General features: G+C 57.3%; 1 protein-coding gene and 1 long non-coding RNA gene across 4 annotated transcripts; one reads left to right on the top strand and one right to left on the bottom strand.

The window, feature by feature from the left end:
* Positions 1-76: 76 nt before the first annotated feature.
* Positions 77-18,221, bottom strand: SHISA5 (shisa family member 5). Of its 3 annotated transcripts, none has more exons than XM_045856897.1 (6): positions 18,088-18,221; positions 13,454-13,601; positions 6,681-6,773; positions 1,580-1,695; positions 1,232-1,444; positions 77-1,143 (listed from the first exon to the last, which is right to left on the bottom strand). In XM_045856897.1, the coding sequence occupies exons 3-6, from the start codon at positions 6,701-6,703 to the stop codon at positions 1,064-1,066; spliced, it is 432 nt and encodes a 143-aa protein (XP_045712853.1). In that variant the 5' UTR covers positions 6,704-6,773; positions 13,454-13,601; positions 18,088-18,221; the 3' UTR covers positions 77-1,063. The 3 variants fall into 3 exon arrangements, with proteins under 3 accessions (XP_045712853.1, XP_045712852.1, XP_045712854.1); XM_045856896.1 differs by lacking the exon at positions 18,088-18,221 and adding an exon at positions 15,918-16,119; XM_045856898.1 differs by lacking the exons at positions 6,681-6,773; positions 13,454-13,601; positions 18,088-18,221 and adding an exon at positions 3,035-3,178.
* On the top strand, positions 16,471-17,956 carry LOC123830547. The gene is made up of 2 exons (XR_006787792.1): positions 16,471-17,190; positions 17,820-17,956. It is a non-coding gene; the product is annotated as an uncharacterized LOC123830547 (long non-coding RNA).

The following is an 18,221-nucleotide window of genomic DNA, read 5'->3' as shown; positions in this document are numbered from 1 at the left end:
CTCCCAGTGCTGGACGGCGGTGGTGCCCGGCCGGCCGGCCGCCCGGTGCCTCCAGCCAAGGCTCTGCAGAAGCGGGGCAGCTCCAAAAGTCCGAGTTTATTGTAAACAGAGGCACAGACCCAGGACTCAGACACACATTGACAGGTACAGAGCTGAGGCAGATCTGGCGAGACAGTAACAGAGGGACGGAGGAACACCGAGGTATCCGTGTCCGGGCCAGCAGCCACCGGGGCCCCCTGCCATCTTTGGTCCAGGTGGCCGCGCTGCGAGGCCAGGACGGACGGGAGCACAGAGCTGGCTGCGCCGAGGCTGGCCCGAGGGAGGCAGGGACTGTCGGGGTTGGACGGTCCCTCCCCGTGCGCCCACCTCCCCCCGGGACCCCGGGCTTAGGCCTCGGAGCAGCTACCTCACACACTTTAGAGGAGAAAACAGGCAACATGTTTGGCTGAAAGTAAAACAAAAACACTGCAGGGAGGACACCTGAGTGTGCAGGTGGACAGAGGCCACCCTGCCACCTGTTGGGAGGGGGCCAGAGCCACGTGATGTGAGCCTCCAGGCGGTCCCAGGAAGGCCGCAGGAGTAGTCCAGGCGCACAGCTGGTGGGCGGGCGGGGCGTTCTGATGTCAGAAGTGCCCCCCACTGGGCGCACGCGACATGGGCTCCGAGGATCAGAACCCGGCTCAGCCGGGCTCGGGCCCCGCCCGCTCCCCTGCATCACAGCTCCAGTTCTTCAAAGGGACGCACAGAACTGCGCCATCCCAGCAGGACAAGTCCCGCCTGGTCTCCCTGGGGCGGCCTGGCCACGAACCCCCGCCCCGTTCTTTGCATTTCGTTTGAGATTTCAAGGAAGCTTCATTTGAAGTGAGGAAGAGAACAAGAGAATGGTCCCAGCAACTCTGGCAGGATTGTCCCCACCTTGTCAGCATCACGAGTGCACAAACACCACACACACATCCTGCACGGGGAGAAAAGGGCCGTGCCTGCAGAGCCGTGTACACACACACACACACACACACACACACACACGACGCATCAAGTGGCAACCGGAGATGCAGGTGTGCGCTCAGTAGGCGGCCTTTGGGGGGTCCATGTACGCCGGGTTGTAAGGAGGCTGGCTGGGGGGGTAGGGTGTGGCTGCGCCTCCTGCAAAGAGAGGGGACCGTGGTTGGCTGAGGGCGCCGCGGGAGCTCTGGGGTCAGGGCGGCTCAGAGTGGGCGGCGGCGGTACTCACCAGCCAGCGTCTCGTGGTAGGCTGGTGGGCCCGTGGGCTGGGCCGGGTAGGGCGGTGGGTACTGCGTCGGGTAGGGTGCTGCCACCATCCCTGGCTGGGGGGCGATGGGCTGGTAGCCCTGGTACGACGGCCCCGGGTAGGTGGGCGGTACGCTTGGAGGCTGAGGGTAGGGGGCGTGCACCACGGTGGTGGACGTGGTGGTGGTCACGACCGCTGCAAACACAACCCCAGTCAGGACCCTCAGGCTTGCCACCCCTCCCCGCAGCTCAGCCAAACCAGGGCCCTGGGCAGCTCCCGGGCCACCCCGGGCCCTGCACCACGGTGGGTGGGTGGGGCGGGCGTGCTTACGGCGAGGCCGGCGGCACATCTTGTACAGACAGCAGCAGGAGCAGGTGAAGCAGGCGATGATGGTGACGATGAAGAGCACGAAGATGGTCACGCCGACCGCAACAGTAGCCCCGAACCTGCCACAGAGCCGGTCGTGACCGGGGGCCTCTCACCCCTAGCCACGACCAGCAGTCCGCAGCCCAGCCACCCCTGGGGGCTCCCCTCTTGCGGGAACCACTCTGGGCAACACAGATAGAGGAACTCTCGGGGTATCCTGTTCCGGCCTCAGTTTCCTCAAGGGGAAAATGGGGTTGCGAATCCATATAAAGCACCCCACCAGGGGTCTGCGCCCCTTGCCCCACCCTCAAGGGCATGGGGGGGAGTCTTTCTGCGCCTCTCCACCACCCACACCTCTCGTCCACCCACCAACTGAAGAGCAAACAGTCATCGAGCAGGTGCCACGAGCCAGGCACTGCAGTCTGAGCCAAAAACTCGGCGAGGCGCGAGACAGACCATGGCCTCCGGGAGCCCGAGGAGCCCCGGAGGAGGGGGCAGATGTTGGAGGTGATGCCTCGGGAAGGCCAGGGGACGAGGATGGGGAGGAGACCCAGGGGAGCAGAGGCCGGCGTGCCCAGAGCGGCGAGGACAGGAATGCAGTGCACCCGGCCGGGCCGGCTCCCAGTCCAGGGCAGGGCTGTCCCCCACGTGACTGCAGCCTGCTGGGCACCAGCACCGTGCCAGGTGTCCACCTGCACCCCTGGGCTCCACAGGTGGGAAAACCAAGAGCCAAAGCCAAGAGCAAAACCAAGACGCCGTGGCGGGTGAGCTGAAGGCGGTCTGCTCTCTGGAAGAGGAGGCCTCCCCGCCTGACCCCGTCCCTCAGCCAGGACCACGGCAGTGGGGGCCCTGGGCCAGCTCACCAACACTGTCTCTCCAGGACGGACAGAGCCTCCCCCCCCCCCCCCCCCAGCTATCCTCCCCTGCCTCCAGAGGTCAAACTCGACTCTGATAACAGGCAGATGCTCAGGAAGTGCACCGAGCCCAGGAAAACCCAGGAGGAGCCTGGTGAGCCTCCCCAGCCTCGGGGGGTGGGGGGTACAGGGTTTGGGGGGGGGTGGACCCTACCCTGGGGGGCTGAGGAGGGGCTTCCACAGCCCACACAGGTAGCACCTCTGCAGGGCCCTGCGCCACAGCCTAGGGACAGCCTAGGGACAGTCGAAGGACAGACCCTTCACACTGCAGACCGAGACACCCAAGCACGTTTGCAAGACAGGATGTCAGTCCTGCCCAAGCCCTCACCTGCCCCTCCCTCGGCCACAGGCTCCTCCCAGACCCTCCGCGGACAGGGAAAGGGAAAACACACGTTCACAGCAACCAGTGACCTGAGACACGTGAGTGCAGGCCCATCACCGTCAGTCTCCCCGGCAGTCCCCCCCCCACCCCGGCTCTCTCATGCAGCATGGCGCCCAAGCTCACCCCATGTTAGCCTCCACCTTTACTCAGGGTCTTCCTGTCCCAGACTGCTCTCTTTCCATCACGGCCACTCGGTTTCAATCTCCTCCCATTTCAGAGAAAAGGAAAGCACTCTCCCCCTCAGCCCTCCCCTAGCTTGACGTCAGTGGCAGGAAGGACAGACACAGGATCTTCTTAAAGACACAGCACAGGTGTTAACTGGTCACACGGCAACAATGGGCAGGGCTCGCTTAAGGCCAAGAGCAGCCTTTTACTAAAGAAGTCATGTGCCCAGGGAGACTGCCCAGCATGACCTGCCCACAGTTAGGAATTCAGGACCAGACCACCCCATGAGGTGAGGTGACTTTCCACAGAGCCCCCTTTTTTTTCCACCCACAGGTTTTTGGGTATAACCGGCAGTCCAGCATACCTTCTACCAGGGAGACGTACAGCTCAGAGGACCCACACCTAAGACAGATACAGCTAAAATATGGGTGACCGCCGACCTCCTGGGGTTCCTGGGCTTCGTGGGATGCCAGGGTCAAAGGGCAAAACGGGCCCCAGAGGGGAGCAAGAACCACCTGGATTCCACAGCAATCAGGGCACAAATGAGGTGACTGGGGGGGAAGGCTGCTTCTCCGGACAGATGAATGGGGGGTCCCGGTCGCGAGGTATTAACAAAAAAGATTTCTGTAACTTATGAATGACCATTAGAAAGACATACCAGTGTGACCAGTGTCACACTTCTTTACCTATGACGCCCATGAGCTAATAGTTGTCTCACTGCAATTTAAAACCACTCGACTTCTTTGGAGTCGTGTACTGAGAATGCTTACGGGTTAGAAACCAACTCCCGGGATATTAAAAGGAGAAAAAAAGGACAGGGAGCGAGCAGCTCAGGCGCCCGGGCCCCAGCTGCTCGACCCGCCCGGGCGGCGGGGGGCCCGGGAGTGGGGAGGGGGCCAGGCCTGGCCGGCCCGGGCTGGCCTCTCCGACGGCCCGTCACCCGCCTCCATGGGCTCCTTCAGCTACCTCAGCGCCCTGCCACCTGCGGGCTCCGATCACATCCCTCCCTTCTCAAAGGCCCGCTGTGGCTCCTGCAGCTCTTGGCCCAGAAGTCCGCTCGGTCGCTTGCCACACTGTGTGTGTGTGCGCGTGTGTGTGTCATATATTATAGTTCCTAGTAAAAGGGGGAGGGAGTCAGGACTTGTCTCACCAGAGAGTGAAACTTGCAACGAGGCAGATTTTAACCTTTCAAGTGTAAATAACATAGACCCCCTCGTGTGGTCGGGGACTCCCACCCGCCCTGCTTAGCCCTGCAGCCACACTGCCCTCCCTCCCAGCACCACCCTGGGGCCTCGGGGCCTTGGTGCGAGCAGTGCCTCCTGCCCCGCCCACCCCTCTTCCTCCCGCCCCCACATCACTGATTCCTGTCTACCCTTCAGCCCTCAGCTCGAAACATCCCCTTCTCAGATGCGCTGCGCCATCGCTGTGTCTCCAGTGGCTGGCGCTGAGTAGGTGGTGGGTCAGTCCCTGACGGATGAGTGAATCCACGAGGGACCCCACAGCAGGGCCAGGCACGATGCCCCGAGGCAGGGCCGTGTCGGAGGGTGAGGGCACGGTGCGGCAGGGGCCGGCGGCCACAACAGGCCCCGCTTCTCGTGGAAGCCTGCCTCTGAGGGGGATGGGGGCCTCCCCGGGCTGGCACTCCCTCCCAGATTGAGGAGTCTGAAGGCCAAGTTCAGGAGGCAGAATGGAGTGGCCCGGAGGAGGCCAAAGACTCCCAATGCTCACATCAGAAAGGGCCATCTCTGGGTCTCTGGGGCTGGGACCCCCGCTCCCGCATGGTGCTGACAGGCGGCAGACCAGCTGTGACATGGCGTGCGCGAGGGTCTCGGAAAGGGCGCTGTGGGGGCTGGGAGTCAGCACAGGCTCACTGCACCCGCGCCCCACCTAATGGACCTCCCTCTCCGTCCCCTGTGCTATCAGAGGGCAGGGGGGACAGAGGGTCGCACGGCCTGCCCAGGCCCTATCGCCAGAGGTTCTACCATTCAAGTGCCAAAAACACACCAGTCCTGCCCTGGCTGGTGTGGCTCAGTGGACTGAGCACCGGCCTGTGAACCAGGTTCAATTCCCCGTCAGGGCACACGCCTGGGTCGCAGGCCGGGTCCCCAGTAGGGGGCGTGCGAGAGGCAGCCCCACACTGATGTTTCTCTCCCTCTTTCTCCCTCCCTTCCCCTCTCTCTAAAAATAAATGAATAAAAATGAATCTTTAAACACACACACACACACACACACACACACACACACACACACACACCAGTCCTGCCAGACCATCCCACGAGTGGCCAAGAGCTAGAAAGGGACAATAAAATCAGGATCCAAAGGAACCGTCATGACAGGGGACCGAGGAAGCTGTGGGGGGGGACGAGCCAGCAGTGACCCCAGCCAGACCGCACGGACAGAGCAGGATGGGGCTCACCTGCCAGAGCTGGGGCTGAGGGGGCCGCGCACAAGCCCAGTGCTGAGCCCAGCGCCAAGCCCAGCACGGCCGCACTCCAGGAAGCAGTGCCCGCTTGGAGGAGGGCCCCACCCATGCCGCCGTGCCAGGCAGACGCGGGCTCACCTGCATCCCTGTGCTCTGACCGGGCGCCTCGTTCTTGGGGACCCAACGGAATCACCCAGAGGGAGAGCCGAGGGCAAGATCCAAGAACGGAGCGGGGGAGGGGGCTGTGGTGGGGAGGGGGGCCGAGCTGGCGCAGGTCCCTGGCATCGAGCGGTCTCTCCCACATCAGGGTTTGCCCAGAGCTCTCAGCCGGGCCCAGGCAGTGGGGCCTGGACCTACCACAGCGCCAGCGCCGCAGCGGACAGACAGCAGTGCCCTTGGCCAGGGGCAGCGCACAGATGCCCACCCAAGGGGGCACCTCCTTACGACCCCGGACAGGTGGCCACCTGAGAGCATTCACAGAAGTGACACTGACTGTCCCTCCACCCTCCAGAAACCTGCGCCTCCAGCCCTGAGGGTGTATAAGGCAGGTGCTGCAGGGCCCCTGGGGCCGGGCTTAGGAAGTTTAGGAGACTGGGGTGCTCCCTGGCCCCCTAAAAGGGTGGCCCTGACATAGTAACCATGACCCACAGACCTGCACATCACCAGGGGTCTCAGCATCCGGGCCCCACCGCTGCTGCCCCATCCCCACACACCGGGCACCGCCAGCACCGCCGCATCAGAATGTCACCACGAGCGCTTCCCACCACCGTACGCTGCCTGTCGGCCCCCCGGTCACGTGCCCCATTGCCCCACCCCCACCAGCCTCTCCACCCCCACCACGTACTCCTGCCCCCTCACCGTGCGCTCACCACCCTCCACCATCGCATCTCCCCCTCTGCTCACCCGCGCCCACACCCCCACCCCCCGCTCAGGTCACTACAAACCCCCACCCTTGGCCTTTCAAACGTCCGCCCCCAACCACAGTCACTCCCGTCCCCAGGGCAACAGGGACGCGACTTCCCAACATAAGGATGAAGGCCCTGGTGGTCAGACACGGCGACAGCTCTCCTGGGACCCCACCCCGGGGCCCCCCCATCCTGGTCCCCACAGCCTTCTCCCCAGCCCACCCAGGACCCGTCACCCCCGCCAGGAAGGTGCGCCCCGTTCGCTGGTCTCACTCACCCTGGCACGTCTCTGTCCATCATGTCCGAGTTAAAGCTCAGCGACGAGGCCAGCTGCTCCGCCTCCTCCAAACTCTTCCTGACACCAGCTAAACTGCAGGGGGGAAAACACCTCGCAGTTAACACAACCCCCCGCCCGGCACCCCAGGAGCAAGCGCAGCCTGCACTGGCGCACACACAGAACAGGCGCTGAGGCCCACTCAGTACCAGGCCGCGGAGGCAGCCCGGACGGCGTCCCGGGAACGGGCGCCACGCGCACCGACCACCAGGGCCTCCGGCGGCCATGTGCCAGCCCTTCCTCTCCAGAACGTGCACCCGGCACGTTCCTCGGGGCAGACCACAGGCGAGGCTACAGACCGGATCTCCACAGATCGGGAGAGACAGCTGTCACACGAAGTATCTTCTCCAGCCACGATGGGGTGAAGTTGGAAAGCAGCAGCAGAATATTACAATGCCGTATTAAAAAAACAAAGAAGAAATGCTAAAAAGAACTCGTGCCCTGGGAAACTAACATGGCAAAAACAACAACAAGAAACCTCCTGTGAGTTAACAAGAAATCATAAAGGAAATTAAGAAATACGAAAAATTGAATGATAACGAAGATACTCCAGATCAAAACTTGTGAAACTCAGCCCTGGCTGGTGTGGCTCAGTGGACTGAGTGCCGGCCTGTGAACTGAAAGGTCGCCGGTTCGATTCCCAGTCAGGGCATATGCCTGGACTGCAGACCAGGTCCCCAGTTGGGGACTTGCAAGAAGCAACCAATTGTTTCTCTTGCACATTAATGTTTCTCTCTCTCCCTCTAAAAGTAAATAAAAAAATTTTTTTAAATTTGTAAAACTCAACTAAAGGAGCTCTTAGAGGAAACATAACTTTTAATAGTGAAATGGTATTAAACTCAAGATAAAAAAACAATGCAACTCCCCCTCATCCCCACAAAGAAGGAAGCAAAAAAAGCAAAGAAAACAGCTGGAAACAATGAAAGAAGATTAACAAAACCAAAGCTGGTAGACCTCTGGCAAGACTAAACAAGAAAAGGAGAAATGATACCAAAAATGCAGGCGTTACAAAAGGGGAAATAACTATAGATGCGGCAATTTTAAAAATAATAACTCATTTGAATTCCACCTTGAACAAATTACCCATGAAAAGACATTTTTGAAACAAGCAGAGTCAGCTGAAGACGGACTCGTATTGAAAGCTATTAATGAACTACTGTCAATTGTGCAGAATGGGTTACTGATATAGTGGTTACATTTTTTAAAGGACTCATTTGTACTGATAAAGTGAACATTTACGGTCCAGACTGGCGTGGTTCAGTGGGCTGGGCATCATCCCCAAAACCAAACGGTCCCTGGATCGAGTCCCAGCCAGGGCACGTGCCTGGGTCGCCGGTCAGGCCCTGCGAGAGGCAACCGATCGATGTTTCTCTCCCTCTCTTCCTCTTTCCCTTCCCATCTCTCTAAAAAATAAATCATCTTTTTTTTTTTAAATGAACATTTAAGGAGACATGTTTATGACGTCTAGGATTTGTTTTCAAATAATCCAGAAAACGTAACAAGTGGCAGGAGGTGCGGGAACAGCAGTGTCACAGTGCTGGGGACCGTGGAAGTGGATGAGGGACACACGGAGTTATTACGATATGCTCTCTGATTTGGTACTTAGTTGCACATTTCCAAAATTAAATGTGTATCAAAATAAAGATTTTAGAGCATGAGGGCCGTGCTTCTGAAGGGCAACCCCTAGAGCTGAGGAGCAAATAAATATGTTTCAAGACCGATGGGCGGGCTCCAGCGAGCAAGGACACAGTGGGGTCTGCCACGCGGGGACCCCGGGGTGGGAGGGCTGGGAAGGCAGATCCACGGAGGGGAGCCCGGTGTCCGAGACTCCTTCTCCTGGGGGCACTCGCCGACTTCAGAGGAGAGCTGAGAGGCTGAGCAGAACTTCTGAAAGCTTCAGGTGGGAAAGATTAGGTACAGAGCCCCGGGGGTGGGGGGGAGGCCCTGGTGAATCCCGCTCAGCTGGGCCGAGACCTGAGACGCTGCAACCCGAGACACGGAAGGGGCCGAGCGGACGGCTCAGTTTCCCGTCGCCTCAGCCTCTGCGGTCAGGCAACCTGACCCCGAGCGCTAAAGGCCCTGACAAAAGCGGCACAAATGCACCTGGAGGAAATCCTAAGCTCCAAAGTTCTACAATCAGTTTATAAACACCCCGTCAGACACACACCCAGGCACTTTCGGGAACACCAGATTAGACACCACACACAGAAAACAGCAGAAATTACAGGCCATGGACTTGTCCACAGGGGCTTCCAATACTGAAGTTACCCGACATCGCCATTAAAATAACAGCACTTACACACCACTCGAGGAGATTAAAGGTCGAACAATTCAAGAGAACTTGCAATATAAGAAAAATACCCTGGCTGGTGTAGCTCAGTGGATTGAGCTCAGGCCTATGAACCAAAGGGTGGCCGGTTCAATTCCCAGACAGGGTACATGCCTGGGTTGTGGGCCAGGTCCCCAGAAGGGGGCGCCAAGAGGCAACCATACATTGATGTTTCTCTCCCTCCTTCCTCCTCTGTCTAAATTAAATAAATAAAATCTTTAAAATTGATTTTTAAAAAATTAAAATCTAGAACTAAAAAATAATACAGCAAATTAATCACTAAACACAGCTAAAGATATAATACATGAACTGGAGGTCAAAATAAATACATGTGGACCAAAGCCAAAAGACACAAAAAGTTGGTCGATGGAAATGCAGGAGACAGTAGGTGAAACATGGAACACAGTATACAAATGATCTTTTATAAAAGGACAGGAACGAGAAAATGGGCTAGAAGCAATTTTTTTAAAAGATTTTATTTATTTATTTTTAGAGAGAGGGTAAGGAAGGAAGAGACCAAGAGAAACATCAATGTGTGGTTGCCTCTAGTGCGCCCCCTACTGGGGACCCAGCCCACAATCCAGGCTGGTGCCCTGGACTGGGAATCGAACACGTGACCCTTTGCTTCACAGTCTGGCGCTCAATCCACTGAGCCACACCAGCCAGGGCAAGGAGAAATTTTTACAGAGATAATGGCTGCAAATTTTCCAAAGCTGATGAGAAACAAGCCAGTGATTCCAGCAGTACTGTAAATCTCAAGCAGCATAAATTCAAAGAAAACCACACCAAGGTACATCATAGTAAAACTGCTGAAAACCAAATTACAAAAGCAAAATCTTAAAAGTCGTCAGAGAAAAAGCACATTATTTACAAAGGAGCAATAATAAAACTGTCAGCTGATTTCCCATCAGGAACAACAGTCATCATCAGAAGACAATGGAATGAAAGCTTTAACATGCTGAAAGAAGCTGATAACTGCCAACCTAGAAATCTATAACCAGGAAAAATATCCTTTAAGAAGGAAGGTGAAGTAGACATTTTCAGCCCTGGCTTTTGTGGCTCAGTGGATTGGGCACTGGTCTACAAACCAAAAGGTTGCTGGCTCGATTCCTGGTCAGGCCACATGCCTGGGTTGCAGGCCAAGTTCCTAGTTGGGGGCACATGCACAAGAGGCAACCACACATTGATTTTTCTCTCCCTCTCCCTCCCCCTCCCTTCCCCTCTCTCTAAAAACAAATAAAATCTCAAAAAAAAAAGACATTTTTAGACAAACAAAAACCAAGAAAATTTGACACCAGCAGACCTGAATTAGGTAGAAGAAACATGAGTTCAAATGAAGCTTAAAGAGAGATAAGCGCCCTGGCTTGTGTAGCTCAGTAGATTGAGTGCCAGCCTGTGAACCAAAGGGTTGCAGGTTCAATTCCCAGTCAGGGCACACACCTGGCTTGCAGGCCCAGTGTCCAGTTGGGGGCACGTGCACAAGAGGAAACCACACATTGATGTTTCTCTCCTTCTCCTTCTCTCTCCCTCTTTCTAAAAATAAATAAATAAATCTTAAAAAAAAGAGGAAGAAGCATGATGAAATAGCAAAGCAGGCTCCCTCTGGAGCGCACTCATGCCTTCCCCATTTCTTTCTTGGCATGATTTTTTTTTCTCTCTAAGCTCTAAGGGTGCCCGTGAGACTTGCAACCAGGGGAGCAGTGGGCAGTGGCAGTTCGTCCCAGGCTTAGCCCCCGAATCTGTCTCAACTTAGGAAAGTATTCTTACTCCCCCACAAGAAAAAAAACTAAGCTATAGAATTTAGGGATATATTCTTAGGTATTACAACTCTAAGGGAAAGCAAGGTTGTATATTTGTGGAGTAAGAGAAGCAACAGTGATTGGAAGTGAGCTCAAGGGGGCTTCTGAGGTGCTGGCGGTGCGTGGTAGCCTGTCTGGTGGCTACCCAGGCGTTCGTTTTGTGATAAGTCACCGAGTATTATATGCACTTTTCTGCATGTGAATTCTATTTTACAGTATAACAGTATAAAAAACAACTTCAGTGGATGAGTTTAACAGCAGATGAGACATGGCTGAAGAAAGATGGAGTGGACTGAGGGGTCAGGAGACCTTTCTAGAACACGGCATGGAGGTGGAAGTATGGAGGCCAGACTCGGAGGCACGGACGCTGGAGTAAAAGACGTAACATCTGTTTGAATGGAGTTTCAGATGGAGAGGACAAGAAGGAGAAAGGGCAATATCTGAAGAGCAAAAACTTTTCTCGAGCTGATGAGACATGAAAGCACAGATATAAGAAGCTCAACAAACCCACAGCAGCATAAACAAAAAGAAACCCACACCTAGATACATCGCAGGGTAACTGAAGAATACCAAAGACAAGGACAAGATTTTTCCTGCCAGATGGAAAGAAAGATTTCTTTTAAGCCCTGGCTGGCGTGGCTCAGTCGATTGAGCGCGGGCTGCGAACCAGTGTCGCAGGTTCGATTCCCAGTCAGGGTACATGCCTGGGTTGTAGGCCATGACCCCCAGCAACCGCACATTGATGCTTCTCTCTCTCTTTCCCTCCCTTCCCTCTCTAAAAATAAATAAATAAAATCTTAAAAAAAAAGATTTAAATGAGAGACAACTGACTATTGAACTGATGTCTTGATGGAAGTAATGGAACCCAGAAGACAATATGGTGAGAGAAAATAACCATCGACTTACATTCTGTTCAGATAAAATATTAAGAATGAGATCAACATAATTTACCATATATGTTGGTGAATTAGAATAAAAATACAAAATCATATGATCATTGCTAAAAGTACAGAAAAAAATATCTGACAAAATTCAAGATCCCTTCATGATTAAAACTCCAAACAAACTAGCAACAGAACTTCCTTAACCTGATAAAGGACACCTATGAAAAAGCTACAGCTGATGTCATAGCTAACAGTGAATGCTTTCTCCCTAATATTGAAAACAAGATGGAGATATCTGCTCTTGCCGCCTCCATTCAACATTGTCCTGGAGGTTCTAGCCAGAGCAATAAGGCAAGAAAATGGAATAAAGGTATACAGATTGGAAAAGAAGGAAACGACGGAAGAAAAAATGTAATAAAAACAGACTACAATAATACACTAAGGGAAAAAGTAACACAGGAGAGATAAATAAAAAACGCAAAATAAGATGGCAAATAGAACCCCAGAATGCCAACAATTACATTATATTTAAGTGGATTAAATGTTCCCATTTTAAAAAAAAAAATTACTAGAATGAATTAAAAACTAAAAAGATCTTGTACGTTATAAGAGACTATCAAAATGCAGGAAGTAAAAGGGCGGGATATAATCCATCGGGAAGGCTCAGGTGCGGCCGGCAGGTGTGTGGCCAGGTGCCGCCATTTCCAGGAGCACTTTGGAAGCCCTTAGTCAGTAACTATGTGCCTCTCTCTGACCTGGCAATTTGCTCCCACATGGACCCCAGGAAATTCTCACACGGTCCTGCAGAAGGTGGGGGAAGTCCTGTGAGGATGCCCCCCGCAGTTATCCGTGACAGCAACTCACACCACGGCAGTGGCGGGCCCCAGCCGGATGTACGCCCAAGAACACGGGTGGGCTGTACAAACCCTGTACTGACTGCAAAAAGGAAGGGGGTCCATTGTACCCACAAAGCAATACAGACTTTGCAAGAACACAAACGATCAAGAGAATATGGCAGACTGGTGGTCTCCTGGGTGAGGGGAATGGAATGGTTGAGGGAGACTAAAATAAATGTGTAAGAGGCTGGGGGGGCTGGTCTTGTCCTGACAACAATGACCACCTGCCGTGAGCTGAGGATGACCCCCTCGACCCTCTGTCCCTGCGGCCACACACAAAAGAAACAAAGAATGTGGCAAAGGGAGGCATATGCAGAAGACAGGAAACTCAGTTCCAGTCCGTGCAACGGTCTATGCCCAAGGTGTGGCGTAAATCCACGGGCCGCACCGGGGGCTCACGGGCACGGCACAGTGAGGGGCGCATGCCCATGCTCTGTGCCCTCTCGGGCCCACAAGACGATGCCTGTACAAATCACATACAACACCCCTAGGTTCATGCACACACTCGTGGGGCACACTCATGCCAAGGTGTCCACCCTGAGGATATGTTGGTACAAGTACACACCCAAGGGTGAGCCACAAAACCAGCTAAGAGACCTGCTCAGCCCCAGGCTGGATGAGCTGGAGCCCTCCAGGGCAGTGGGGAAAGGGGCGAGGGACTAACCAAACAGGGTCTGGGGAGTCCAGCCCAGAGCAGAGACCCCCCCCCAAACCCCTGTCCCAATGCTCACCACCATCTTCAGAGGCCTGAGGGGTCAGAGGGGCGGGGCCATTTCCCTCCCACGCACAGTCCCACTGGGGCACCCACCTGTCCTCACAACTCTCCTTGGCCCATACAAATTTCTTCAGTATGTCGGAGCAGCAGTACTGGTTGTAACAGGTGCCACAGCAAAAAACAGGGCAGGTCTTGGGGTAGAGGTTGTATCCACTGGAATCCACACACACCTCGCCATGGGCTGGAGCAGAGAAACAATTGTTCACCTGTGGCCACGAGATGAAACCTCATACCAGGCCTTGCCCACGTCCCAGTGATCAGGGCCAGCAGGCACAGGCGTGCCGGGCCACCTCTGGCCACCACCCCAACCAGCCTTGCCTTCTCTCCCGGGTCACAGCAGATCAGCCTAACTGGGCTCCCTCTTGCCCCATCGGCCCACTTGCCTTCTGATGGGAGCATGAACTTTCTAAGTGTGAGTCTGACCGGGCCACACCCTGCTCTCAGACCATCCGTGGTTCACGCTATGTCAGGATCAAGCCCACAGTCCACAAGGCAGGGTCCAGACTGCAAAGGGCCTTGAAGGCCACCCCAATTCTCCAGCCCTATTTACACTGTCCATATTCTTGGCTGTTTCCCATCCCCCACCTCCAAATCTACTCACCCTTTAAGGCCCTACTCTAGCCCACCTCCTCCTCCAGAAGCTGCCCAAGCTCAGCGGTCACACAGCGGGACAGCAACGTCCCTGGCCAGTCGCCTGGGGACCAGGCTCTGGACCGGCCAATTCTTGATCCTCATTCCCTCTCTCCACCACCGGCCATGGCAGCCTCAGCCCTGACCGCACCCCCACAGCAGGCTGCCTCCTGACCAATCCACCGTGGGCTGCAGTCACACCCACGCATAGCGTCCACGCAGCCCTTGGTCCCGTGCTGGGCCTGCAGCAGGTGCCTAAGAAATGTCTGTGCCCTCGGTGGCCGGGGCGCCAAGGCAGCGGCACCGGTTCAAGTCCAAGAACCACCACGAGGCTCTCGGCCACCGAGCTGGGATCTGAGGACATCCTCACAGAGGATGGGGAGAGTACAGAGCCTCAGGACACAAGATCACGCTGAGGGGACCTGACTGGCAAGTGCAGAAAATGAGCCAGGGCTTTGGGGGACCACGAGGTTTGCAAGCTTCCAGGAAGATGCTACAGCCATGCTCCCAAGCACCCTTCAGCTGCCTTAGCACAAAGCTAGTGCCCACCAGCAGGACAGAACGGTCCAGGATTCTGCCTGGACAGGCCCCAGGGGGGACTCCAGAGAGCCAGCCTGGTCAGTGTGTCATGTGCCCTGGGGCCCTAGCGGAGCAAGCCCCACTCAGTGACTCTAAGAGAGACAACCAGGAATGGGGAGAAAATGAGGAGATACTTTGTCCTTGGCAGCTCCAAGGAGAGCCGTGCTCTGGGCAAAGCTGGGGGGCAGAGGGCGGGACCCCCGCAGCCCGGACCCAGCCAGATGTCCACGCGGCAGTAGGTCTGCCCAGCATGGCCCAGTGGCTGGGATGCCCCGCCGCCACCTCCAGAAAGTCCCCACAGCCGTTAGAGCCACAGCTGGAGGGCCTGTCAGCTGGGGCTGATGGCAGACACCTGTGTGCCCGCTTGGGCCACAAGCCCATGACACAAGCGTTCTTTGACCCCCCCACACACTCTGGGCAAGACTCTCCAGACTGCCCCGAACCAGGGGCCACAGCTCTGCCTGCTCCCTTGCCCACCCCAGGCCCTCCGGAGCCCTCCCGGGAAATCAAGCCCTCCCTGTAGGGGAAGCCATCCACCCAGAGGGATCCTCGGCTTCCCAGGCCTGGGGGTGGGGAGCTGTTGCTCCAATTCCTAACCCTAAAAAGCCCCCAGCCCGGTCTCCCCATCTGTGAATCATCCGTCTACAATCAAACCATCAAGGCCCTGACCCTGACCCTGACCCTGGCCAAGGTTGCGGGTTCGCCCTCCAGTCAGGACACAATCAACCAATGAAGGCATAAATAAGTGGAATAAATCAATGTCTCCCTCTCCCTCTCCCTTCCTCTGTCTAAAATCAATTTTTAAAAATTTCACAGCCAACCAGTCTACACATACAGTTGGCTGTCTCCTCCCATTAGGCCACCCGGCTGTCTCCAGGGCTCCAGGGCCTTGGAGGCAGCGGCCGGGGGCTCCCAGCCAGTAAACACAGGCGCAGGAAAGGCCTGCATGGAGGGGCAGGCCTCCCGGAAGCCACCACCCCGGCGACGGCGACGGCCAGGCAGGAAGCCCTTCCCCAGCCTAGGCTGACCCAATCCCTAGGAACATCAGAGGGACCGTAGATCCCCACCCCCACCCCCACCCGCCCCGATTCCAGGGCAGAGCCACGCGGGCAGCGGCCTGGGGTCTGGGGGATGTCACTTCAGGCGGGGAGGGGTGCTGGGGCGTAGGGGAGGTCAGTCCCGGGTGGGGGGGGGGGAATTGCTAACCGCCTGGGTCCTCCGGGGGCCGGCGCGAACGTGGCCGACCCGGTCCCCGGCCGGGACGAACGCCCCCACCCCAAAGGCTCACCCCCCGGGGGCGGCGGCAGCAGCAGCAGCAGCAGGACCAGGAGCAACAGGTTCCGCGGCGCGGCCATGGCTGGGCGGGCGGGCGGACAGACAGACACCCAGACAGACGGACGGGTCGCGCGCGCGGTGCAGCCGCCGCCTCCGCGACCTGAGCGGGCAGCTGCCTCTTCGCCCCGCCCCGGCGGGTTCCGGGTATCCCGCCGGGAGGAAGAGGAGGGAGGAAGAGGAGGAGGAGGGCAGGCGGGGGGAGGAGAAAGGCGTCCTCCCGCCCCCGGCAGCCCGCGCGGAAGGCCCGGGACCCCTGGGGACCCCTCTGTCGTCCTCTGCTCCCGGGAGACTTCTCCGCCCGGCCCGGCCCGGCCCGAGGCGGTGGGGGGTGGGGTGTCTCTCCGCGGGAACCTGCGACCCCAGCCGAGTGCCCGGGTGCCCTGGTGCTGCTGGAGGCCAGCTTGCCCCCCGCCCCCCACCCCGCCCACCCCGCCCCCGCTGTCACGGGCCCAGCGGACCCTCAGGCCCCTCACCCAGGGGCCAGGGGAGGTGGGACGGCGACAGTGCCCGGAGCAGAGCTCGGCACACAGTAGGTGCCCAACTAATGCCCGTCCCTTCTGGAAGTCTAGACCCGAGGCTTCCGGCGACCCCTGCTCTGAGGACACAGCGTCGCCTGGGCCTCTGCGGTGACGCCTCTGCCCCTGTAGTCCTCCGCCCCTAGTCCAGGCAGCTGAGCCCCTAGCCCCGGGCAGCCTGGCTCGGGGCCTGGGCTAAGGGACAGCAACTAGCTGCCCCCAGGGACAGCTCAGGGCTCCGGAAGGCCGGCTGGCCCGCATCCCTGTCTGCCCCCAGAGGACGTATTGGCCACAAGACACCCCACGTGGTGCCAGGGCTACCAGAAGCGGTGACGTGCCGCACGCCCTGTCTCAGTGGTTCAGGCTGTGGAACGAACCCTCAGACTCGCGGATGAGCAATGTTTCTCACAGTTCTGCAGGCTGGGAAGTCCAAGATCAAGGTGCCAGCAGATTCTGTGTGTGATGAGTCAGCCTCCTGGTTCATTCGGGGCCCCCCTCTCCCTGTGTTCTCCGGGCCCCCAGCCACCAGTGCTCCCCGTCTCCACCAAACCACCTCCCAAAAGTCCTGCCCCCAAATGCCATCACTTTGGGAGGTGCGATCCCAGCATCTGAATTTGGGAGAACATGGACAATCGGCATTTTTTTGCACCTGGCCCAGGCAGTACGTTATGTTTCGGCAGAAACAGGACACGTCACGCTGACTGGGCGCAGGTGAGCCCGTGGGTGCACTCTGGGTGCCCCCGCCTGCTTCTCGTCGGAAGGCAGGGAGGCCCTGCATCCGGGCGAGACCTGAGGGGGCGACCCAGGGTGTCCCCAAGGCAGTTCCCCAGGCTGGGGTGCGAGAGGAGGGCGGGCGGCGGGGGGGGGGCTCCTCCCTAGGTCCCCAGCACCGCCTGCCAGGGAGAGGCACAAAACAAATTCAACCAAGTCAATTTGAAAATCTAGTCGGCTTTAAACAAGCGATTCCATGCCAGGGTGCCCCAAGGGGTTCTACAAAATGGAAGGTTTCTATAGGGAGACCAGTGAGTGGGACAAGGGAGCCATCAACAAACCAAAGGAGGATTATTCTTGGCTGAGGACCCCTTTTCTTGAGGTGGGGAGAAGGGGGAGGGTGTTTATCAAGCATGTCGCCTGTTCTCTTTAGGGGCGTGGAGAGGGCCCCAGTGGCAGATGGCCTCGTTGGTGTGGACCAGCAAACCCCATACTGGCTGATTAAGAAAGATTATGTTGCTGGCACAGGGTGAAACTACAGTTACATCAGGTGTTAGCCTGGGTTTGATATCATGGGCTTGTAGCTCAAGGGAAGCCATTTTGGACCCATGGGTTGTGTCTGTTTACAGCACAGCAGGTGGGAGCAGAGGCCTGCAGGTTCCCCGGCAGGAAGAGGGGCCCTCCCTGGCGCAACCCAGACCCGTCCTGCCCGGCTGCCTCCGCCCCCTCAGTTCCATCGAAAAAAGAAATAAAGGAACCAAGTTCAGCCCACTGACCACTTTCCCCAGAACGCCGGCCCCAAAACCACTTCCCCGGGGTGGTGTGTGGGGGGGGGCTGCGTCAGGCCCAGTCCCCCCGCCCCCAGGGTGCCCCTCGCCCCAGCCTCTCAGCACTCACCGAACAGGGCTACCGCTGCAGTGCGTCCACCTCCCTACCCACCCTGTCAGCTGGAGTCCTCGCTGCCCTTGCACCGCACCCCACCCAGTCCTGAGGCTCCGTCTTTGGGACTTCTCCTATTTAGTCACCCAGAG

Source organism: Phyllostomus hastatus, unplaced genomic scaffold (genome assembly GCF_019186645.2).
Source record: "Phyllostomus hastatus isolate PE091 unplaced genomic scaffold, TTU_PhHast_1.1 phas_scaffold_129, whole genome shotgun sequence".
In the NCBI taxonomy this organism is placed as follows: Eukaryota; Metazoa; Chordata; class Mammalia; order Chiroptera; family Phyllostomidae; genus Phyllostomus; species Phyllostomus hastatus.
This window is presented reverse-complemented; position numbering and strand designations above follow the sequence as displayed.

Excerpts from the sequence above, each read along its gene's own strand:
- SHISA5 (XM_045856896.1), bottom strand. The coding sequence starts at position 15,984 with ATGGCCGCGCCGCGGAACCTGTTGCTCCTGGTCCTGCTGCTGCTGCTG. Across the intron at positions 6,774-13,453 it reads AAGGAGAGTTGTGAGGACAG|TTTAGCTGGTGTCAGGAAGA; the intron begins GTGGGTGCCCCA and ends TCCCCCCTGCAG. Across the intron at positions 1,144-1,231 it reads CTACCACGAGACGCTGGCTG|GAGGCGCAGCCACACCCTAC; the intron begins GTGAGTACCGCC and ends CTCTCTTTGCAG.